At 43.6% G+C, this 9,758-nt stretch overlaps 1 protein-coding gene across 1 annotated transcript; it reads right to left on the bottom strand.

The window, feature by feature from the left end:
- Positions 1-44: 44 nt before the first annotated feature.
- On the bottom strand, positions 45-9,730 carry sephs3 (selenophosphate synthetase 3). Its single transcript, XM_080764013.1, has 8 exons — positions 9,146-9,730; positions 8,281-8,384; positions 7,018-7,125; positions 5,942-6,096; positions 4,359-4,449; positions 3,850-3,949; positions 3,050-3,262; positions 45-2,911 (listed from the first exon to the last, which is right to left on the bottom strand). The coding sequence occupies exons 1-8, from the start codon at positions 9,426-9,428 to the stop codon at positions 2,670-2,672; spliced, it is 1,296 nt and encodes a 431-aa protein (XP_080620139.1). The 5' UTR covers positions 9,429-9,730; the 3' UTR covers positions 45-2,669.
- Positions 9,731-9,758: the final 28 nt, after the last annotated feature.

Raw genomic sequence — 9,758 nt, 5'->3', positions numbered from 1 at the left:
GACATAACTGTGCTTCCCATCCTCTAAAATAAACAGCAGAGAGAGACAGTTGATGAAGGATTTATTGATGGCAAAAGCAGGAATCTAGAACACGTACAGCTCCTGACTGTCGGCGCCCCAAGACCGACCACCACATCTTAATGGAAGCATCCACTCCACCTACCCCCAACGGACTGGGGTTTAAAAGGCAAAGCATCATAAATAGGTGGAGGACGGGACTTGGTCCTTAAGACAGCCAGAGAGCTTAAAAGAGACAGGCATTTTGGCACCACCCGTTTGGGCCCAGAGAAAGCTGCTCAACTCTTCCTCTGTGGCCCCATTGGGTGGAACCAGGTGCCGTTATTATAAATGGATTTTTATTTTCTACCAACTAAATGCATTCACCAATAATATCATCAACCCCTTTTAAAAACGTCCCTTATGACAAACACACATTCTTACATGGTAAAAAGTAATTCAAATTTCCATTTGTACTGTGTACAGTCACATTTTTTTCCTTTCACTGAATTTTGGTCAAGTACCTTTAGGGATGTTTCTTCTTTGCAAATTAAATACATGATTTTTTTTTTCTTCCAGGGAATACATTTATCCAGCTATAAATTCAAGGAATCTCTGCGTGTACTTGGCAGGTGTACTGCTGAGGACACAAAAAGGTGTGCCGTGTAAAGTCGATCAGATGAGCGCTTCCATACAGCTAGCCAAGCAGTCAGACCAGTGCTGTAGTCCAGGGTTTTTTTTCAGACAGTATACCATAAGTATTCCCTGTGCAGTATAGGCTATACGCTTGTGCGTGGTCAATGGATGAAATGACTAGCAGACGGTATACGCTTTTCTACCCCCCTAAAACTTCGGCATGGCATATACATATCCACACTTTTCCTGGGCTGTGTGTGCTCCAGTTCTTGTCGATTTGATCCAATGAAAGCCAATGAAACTGGTCAGATGACCAATGATATCCAATGAAATCAACAGGAACTGGAGCACACACAGCCCAGGAAAAGTGTGGATACTACGTATATAGAGCGTCGCAGTCCCGCCCCTTTCATGACGACGCCGGGCCCAGGAAATAGTTCCCAGTGCATTTTTTTCCCCCCATAGACATTTCAAAACGTATTTATTTAAAGACCTTATAAGCGCAGTACTATATATATATATATATATATAGATATATATATATATATATATATATATATATATATACACTGTATATTTTGGACCAAACAAATAATTACAGAAGAAATTAATAATATTAATGAAGAAGAAAAACGACAACAAAAAAGTGTTGTAACCTGCCGTTTTCTTCTTCTTTCTAAGTATTTGTTCAGCCCGAAAGATTGTGTTTGTTGTCATGATTTGTCACGACAAGAGTTGGCTTTGTCCGCGGCGTAAACGTCTTTAACCCATTCGAAGAACGACTGACATAGAAACATAGCTCTTTCAGAAAACTGTCAGGATGTAGAAGACATTTTTAGAATCTGATCTCAGGTCAAAATGGGTTAAATAAATACTTTCTGAAAAGTCTATGAGGAAAATGAACAGGGTCTCTTGAGGGGGGGGGGGGGGGGACTGCAACGCTCTATAGCGGTATATTACTACACGACTGAATCAGACCAATTTCTAACCCATTTTGGGCGGGAACCCCTTTTGGTGTTTTAAACATGTTATAATTTAGCTATTGAAAAATAGCAGATCTACAAGCTCATAGCGTGCCACCGAGTTTGTAGGTCTGCTATTTAATTATTATTATTTTTATTCAGAATTTTTATTCTGGGCAAAATGTGCTCCGGATGGGGCACTGCACTAGTGGGAGAGAGAACAAGCACAGTTGTCTGTGTGTAGACTAGAGGGTAATAGATTTAAAAAAAAAATTACAACTGTGAGAAACAGTTGAGAAAATTCTTCCATTTTAGTCACAGAAAACAGTGAGAGGTGTGGGCACAGATGGAGGAGCATGTAGATGGGTCTAATGCTCCATTCCCCCTCTAGCCCCGCTCGGAACCCTACGTAAAGTTTCTGACATTTGGATGACTTTACACGTAGGGTCCCGTCTCATCTCTCCCGCACTAAATGTTACACGGACGTACATACCTTCGGAAACGTCAGTGCTGCGGCTTTTGTGTGATTGTGATATGTTTCAAAAGAAGCATGTAGGAGCCACAGATGGTGGCTAGCTCGTTCCTGCCCTCTGATCTGCTCTGTCACAGCTATAGCCACTGTCGGTGCGGGACGGCGGTACAATGGGATGTCAATAAGGAAGGAAGGAAGAGAGAATTTCAGAGCTGCCAAAACGGTCAAACACAGATTAAAAAATACTTAACGGCTTCTGCGCCAAAAGGAAATTTCTCAGACGTTTCCGTCGTCTCCTATAGCTCCTATATATGCTTCTTTTGAAACGTATCACAATCGCTCAAAAGCCGCAGCAGCACTGACGTTTCCGAAGGCATGTACGTCTTGTGTAACATTTAGCGTGGGAGAGATGGGGACCCTACGTGTAAAAGTCATCCAAATGTCAGAAACGGGGCTCCATTCCCCCATACCACCAGGAAAAGATCATGGTGGTTTTGGGTCTATTCGGGTGAGATGGACATCGAGAGCAACATGCACGCACGATTTGCACGTGCGTACACATACACACACAAATGCACACACACACACCGGTGTGTCAGAATCTACGACAGGTTTGGGCTGGGGGCGGAGGTGCTGTCCTGACTGGCCGCTTGGCTCCCTCGGGGCGGGACCTCGATGATGCGGGGCTTGTCTATGATGCGAGCGCGGCGGTCGCCTTTCTCCACGATCCCGATGATCCACGCGCCGCCCACGGAGCCCTGGCCTCCGAACCCGGAACCCTGGCTTTTCATCTCGGAGCAGAACTTGGCCGCCTGCTCTCTGGGCAGACACACCAAAAGACCGCCTGCAGCAGGAGGAGGAGGAAATGGGAGGAGATCAAAACACTCAGAGTCAATTTGGTTTTAGGGTTTTAAGGAAATAAAAACAGACTAGCACTAGTCCCACTAATAATCTATTGCTTTGTCTCTTTGTTCATTCATACCAGATGTCTCAGCTGATGTCCCCTGAACCAGGTTGAATAGGTTTCCACAGGCCTTGCTGATGGCGGCCATCTTGGCGATGATGGGCAGGTTGTGGATGACAAAAGCCACCTCGTTCGTCTGCTGCGCTGCCATGGTGTTGGCATGGCCCAACAACCCGAAGCCCGTCACATCTGTCGCCGCATGGGCCTGGAATCTGTGCATAAGGCCCGCCGCTGCCAACACAAACATGCATTAAGAGAATGATGGATTCAAACTTTTCTGGAGCCGTTTACTGGTACCCAATTTCTACATACACTAACCGCCCTCCCAGTACAGATCCATCTAGAACGTCACGCGTAAACTATTTTTAATTTGGCTCTGGCTGATGCAATGTAGGGCGGTAATAATATTGCAGTTTCAGGATCTGCTACCAAAATAGTTGAATGCGGAAGAGCTTTGATATAAAAAAAGAAAGAAAAAAGTAAAAGGCGAAACGTGACAAGGCCAAAAACAAAATCATCGTTTTCAAATTATTCTCATCTCTGGGAAGACACCACTGTCTTCATAAACACTTTAACCCCCTTTTGGTGTTTTAAACATGTTATAATTTAGCTATTGGAAAATAGCAGATCTACAAGCTCATAGCGCGACCTACAAGCCATAGCATAGAGCTTGTAGGTCTGCTATTTTTTTTTAATCGTGAAAATGTGCCTTTTTTGAGAACCACTGATACAGAAACATAAGGTTTTTCAGAAAACTGTCAGGATTTATTTTTGTTTCGACGTCAGGCCTAAATGGGTTAAATCCATGATTAATTTACCTGTGCGATTTAGTGTTGCCATGGAGAACATAGCCTCCTGGTAGGCTTCTTTAACGTCGTCCTTGGTGACCACCAGCTTTATCTTGTTCCACCTTTCCGTCTGGGAATGACGGCAATGAAATAATAAGAAGATACAGTTTACTAGTGATACAGAGAAAGCTTATAGTGTGTGAGGAGCAGATAGGACAATCGTTAATGTAGCAATAAAATGCTACATTGAAACTCTAAAACCCCCGGCCTGGGCCAATGAGCTCAATGGTCCAGGCACCTTGGTAATCCAGTCTGGCAGTGTGCCGCGGGTTCGACTCCCGATCCCGACGGCCTTTACTGCCTGTCTTCCCCCCCATTTCCTGTCAGCCTACTGTCTATCCCTCCATAAAAAATATAAAAAATAAAGGCGAAAGCCACAGAAAAACATAAAAAAATACAAATAAACTCTAAAACCCATATACTGTAACTCTAGTTGAGATGTTTGTGTGAGCAACAGCAAAGCATGGTTATTGACTGACCTGGTCCAGCCACTGGTGAGCATTGACAGCCACCTGTGTCCCCAGAGGTTTGGTCAGAACCAAGACATCACCTGGTACTGCTCCATTTGGCCTAAAAAACACAGACACATTTTAGAGGAGTTTCCTGGGAAACTATTCTTTTGAATGCTTCAGTTGATGTTGCACTACCGTTTTTATAGTCAGCATAGCTATAAAGTACAATTCATATTTATTCCTAGATTTTAATTACGCATGGGTATCGGATCGTTACTCGGATCGTTACATTCTTTGAAAAGATAAGTTTTCGAGGCCTGGGTAGACAACCCGGCCTGATGGTGATTGGCAGAGATCTACTTTGAGGAGGAGTGTCAAGTGTGTTTTCTTTTTTTTTCATCCCACGATTTTGAAACCCATTTTTTCACCCAGTATCCATTATATAATGTAATCCTGGGCACTACATTTCCTCTGCCAACCTTGGGGGGGCAGCGGACTAACCTAATGCTTCATTCTATGCATGAGGCGTCCAAGCTGCTTCTTTTCACCTGACAGGGGGGAGTTTCCCTGGCCGGACGTAGCACGTGGAAGGAACACGTTATTCCGACCAGTTCCTTTCCCCTCCATCAGGTGCCCCGGCTGGATTAGAGACCAGGATTACTGCATGTTTTTGTGAGGGTACCTACACTAGGCTAGGGGACACGGGGAGAACATGCAAACTCCACACAGAAAGGCCCTTTCGGGCGTCAGTGTGTTGACTGTCGTTGGAAGGAATAGCATGACAGCCCGTGTAGCCCTTTGCTAAGTCCCTCCCCAACCCGTCCTTGTCCAATAGCCATGTTAGCAGCGAACAAGCTGTCCTTCACCCCCATTGAGATGCATGTTAAATGACGCGATTTCTAAATTATAAATAATCGGTCATTTCGGTAGCAAAACCTTCAAAATGTCTTCTAAATCTAGTCAACCAGGCCTGCAGTAGGCTATGCACTGGTCAAGGAAATTCATGTTCAAAATTGTTCGAAATTCATGTCATGTTGCACGGTAAGACTACGGTCATTAGTATTATTGCCATCACCTGGGTGGGTCAGTCGTGTAACTTTCTCAACTTTCAAGCTGTGTATGTGTTCAACAACACAGCCAACACCGACATTGAGGTGGCGAAAGCTTGACCTGCATAGCAACAGTTGCTAAACTATTTGGATTGGCATTGGACAATCGCTTTTTGGGGTGGGATTTAGTGAAGGGCTAATTCCACAGACAGACGTCGAATTATTTAGGCAAAAACTCCTGTCTGTCTGGTAGTTTAGGTACAGAGCTCATCAGTAAGATCAGATTACTAAAAAAGGGGAAGGGCCGGTGGAAGCGTTCATGAGGGAGAAAGACCACTTAAGGCACTAGTCTGCAAAATGATTGCATAATAGAGTTTCATACAAACTGTACATTGTGTGCAAGTACATTAACGGTGCAGAGTTATTGGGAGCCAGCTGTGAGTGAGACCCTCCCCAACACTAGGCTCCGAACTCCCATGGGTGTCCCCCCTTAATACTGGTGGACAGATGAAAGGACAGATTTGTCCCGTCGACGTGCACACACCGCTGTCTAAAACTCACATGATGAACTCGTTGGGCTGGCAGACAACTGAGGCCACGCCTCCAACAATGATCCATGGATTGACCACCGTCTGGCCGCCCGTCACCGAGGTTCCACCCTCCTCCGCAGCGTCACGGAACCCTCGCATCATCAGTGGCATCACCTGCTCGCGCTCCTGTTTTACACGTGCAGCAGAGAACCGAGTTAAAAACTTAATTCACTTTGAAAGAATATATATTCAAAGATTTGCGCCACATTTTTACAATTTTTCAAAAATAGCACTCCTACAAGCTCGTAGCGCGCCACTCGGTGGCGCGCTATGAGCTTGTAGATATGCTATTTTTCAATAGCTAAAGTATAACATAATGCTAGAAACACCAAAAGGGGTTCCCACCCAGAATGGGTTAAAACAAGGAATGATTGATTCCAACAGGAATTCAAATATACATGCTGGATGTTACTAATTGTGACATTTTTTAACCCATTTAGGCCCGACGTCGAAAAAAGAAAAAATAACGTTTGCTCTGAAAGAATATATATTTAAAGATTTGCGCCACATTTTCACGATTTAAAAAAAATAGCAGACCCTACAAGCTATTAGATCGGAGCTTAGAGCTTGTAGATCTGCTATTTTTCAATAGCTAAAGTATAACATAATGCTTAGTTAAAACACCAAAAGGGGTTCCCGTCCAGAAATGGGTTAAAACAAGGAATGATTGATTCCAACAGGAATTCAAATATACATCTGTGAATGAACTAAAAAAAATGCATTATTAGTTCAAAAGTGTTAGAATTAATATTTTGGACTGGATCTAATCCCTGGTACTGAATAAATAAAGGAAAACATACAGTATATGGTCACCACCCAACCACTAACACACTGTCACTCACATGCAGATACCTTGCATCTCCATGTGATATCTTCATTGATGTTTTTTAATAAATTAATGCTCTCTTTTATACTTGGTACTATGACAGTGATGCCACTCAAAAATATTAAAGAGCTTGTGAGTAAATAATAACTATGTTATGTGTAGTTTGGACATGGAAGATTTCAACCAGACGATGACATTCACAATTAGACAAATCCAAATACCTTTTCATTCATCTTCTGACTGACACTGAGCAGCATTAGCATGTTGTCACATTCTGTGATGCCCATGGCGTAGAGATCACTGAGGACGTTTGCACACGCAATCCTCCCCTGTGAGAAAAATACAGAGGTATAAATGAAATAGAGAAAAGCAAGGAAACGACCAGGAGGGGAAGGGGAGAAAGAGAATTTAATGTGTGGATCCACATGGTTTTAACTGCTTCCTTGTGTGTGCAGGTACAAGTTAAAGGAGCATTCAGTGATTTGGAAAACCCTCCGGTACCACCCCGGTAACAAGATGTGCACATGCACGCACTACAGTGGGGGGACACGCGACAGGCCAACAGCACGCACACCAAGGCCTGCCCCCGTATGATCACGATTGGTGGAAGGCCCCTCTCATCCTGATTGGATGAAGACTTGGCCACCTAGCCAAAAACGGTGGTTGGTCAGCACACTCTATAGTAGGGAGTATTATCACAACAAAACAAAAAAAGAAGTGATATTTGAATTAAGTGAAATCACTGAATATACCTTTAAGACATGTAACTGCTTGATTAATGTGTCACACTAAATTGCAGAATCCATTTAATCAGTTTGATTGAAAACCGATATATTGGAAATAGTAAGACTGGTAGAAAAATACAGACGCCAGATCTGAAATAGCAGCTGGTGAAACTCTTGAGGAGTCTTGCATTAGTCACACATTTATAAAAGCTCATAGAGAAAGTTATGTCAACATAAAATATTCATTGTTTTATTGTGTAAACGTGTGGACAGTGAATCATGGTCTAGTTATTTCCCAAGACCAATTGGAGGCCCATTTCATTGCCTTGTGATAATGATCACAGAGGACAAATGAGGTGAGACGTTGCACAACACAACCCATTGAGAAACATCATGGAAATTAAATGAACATACTAGTGTATGTATCCATCTTTCACATTAGTACACTAAAATAGATCTGAATATCTTACAATGAAACAAACAAATGTAATTAACATTATTTGATATTTTGGAGATTAAATGTAACATTCAATCGATATCTCAGTTTAAACCCATTTTGGGAAGGAACCCCTTTTGGTGTTTTAAACATTGTTATAATTTAGCTATTGAAAAATAGCAGATCTACAAGCTCACGACCTTGTAGGTCTGCAATTTTTAGAGGATTTAGAAGAAACTTTTTAAATTTGGAGGTCAGGCCTAAATGGGTTAATGCTGGCTATAACATTGTATGCTGTCATCAGTAGTAATAGTAGTACTCACCATCATGTATGGATCCTCCACTAGAGGGTAGAAGAAGTCTGTGGTTTGGACCAGTGAGAGACCACCATGCCTTAGAGGTATCACACAGGAGTCCATTCCTATACCTGATGACAACATTCACAAGTTCACAAAACATTTACAGTTGGGACAATGGTCGGTCCATATATATACGCCAACATACGTTAATAACATAGGCATACCTCCCACAATTCAACTGCCAGCATATTGCACCAAAACACAAAATTGACACAATGCCCAGAAATAACTCCTAATTAATTGTTAACACGTTATATTATACGTGTATAGATGTTTTCTATAAGTTTCACCATATGAAAAGGTGCATGGTTCCATTATTATTTTTGAATGAAACATTCAGAGTAAGTAGAGACAAAGCAGAATTCCAGACGCATACACAGTATTTGGGAAAAGGATAAAAAGACTGAGATCCTGCTTAGTCATCCGTCCCATGACCTGACACTTCAGTTGAGTAAACTTGTTACTCATTAACTCCACAAGTTTGCTGACATGATGAAACTTTCTGTATTGTAATGTACAGTACAGCTGTAAACAAACGGGAGTAACTTTAATTTAACAGTGCCTTCTGAGATTTTATTCCCCCACAAGTGTCTGGGAACAACTGAGTGGCCACATGATGTAAACGTTCATCATGGTGCTCCTGTGAATGATGTAAGGAGTGAGGTCCTTGCTATCCTAGTGTAGGATAGCATGTTTGCGTAGCTACAGCAGCTGGCTAACAGGCAGGCAGTCCCACGAAAACATCATGACATATGTTTCAAAGCTAGCGATGCTAATCTCAGATAGCCTTCATCTGACAACATGCGCTCGTTCAATATTCTCCCTTTACCTAGTCGAGGACCGCCGGGCAGTTGACCGAACTCTGAGGCTTGGTCTCCGGCCTTCCCTCCATCACCGGCGGACCGGTCGGGCTCCAGTCCCTCCAGGAGTTTGAGCAGAGCCTCCTGAGGGACCTTGCAGCCTCATCCTTTCAGATCGGAGAAGCCAGTGAGCCGGAATCCGCGCTCCAGGCCGTGGTCCTCCGGCTTGAACGGCTTGTATCCCGGAGGAAGAAGACACCCCTCGGTCCCCACAGCCTCGGCTGGTGGGGTTGGGGCTGTTGAGCCAGACATTGCCTGTTTAGAAGGAAGACCCTGAAGAAGGCGGACGACGCACGCCGGCCAGGAGGAGGAGGATGCGAGATGAGATGAAAAGCTCCAGATGCAGATGAATGAAGTGGCAGTTGGCTTCACGCGCTACACTCACTGCTGACAGGAAGACAGACACCGACTTGAATGTAGACTGTAGAGCCTGGAATGGATTGTATACTTCGTCGCACGAAGTTGCCGCGCACCACACATAGCAGATCTACAAGCTCACAAATTCACAACGTGTGGCGCGTGCGACGCGTCGTGAGCTTGTAGATTTGGCATCCGTGTGTTGCGCGTCTGCGCGACACCGTC

Source organism: Protomyctophum bolini (genome assembly GCF_963924005.1).
Source record: "Protomyctophum bolini genome assembly, chromosome: 5".
In the NCBI taxonomy this organism is placed as follows: Eukaryota; Metazoa; Chordata; class Actinopteri; order Myctophiformes; family Myctophidae; genus Protomyctophum; species Protomyctophum bolini.
Note: the sequence above shows the minus strand (reverse complement) of the source record. Positions and strands in the feature narration are given on the sequence as shown.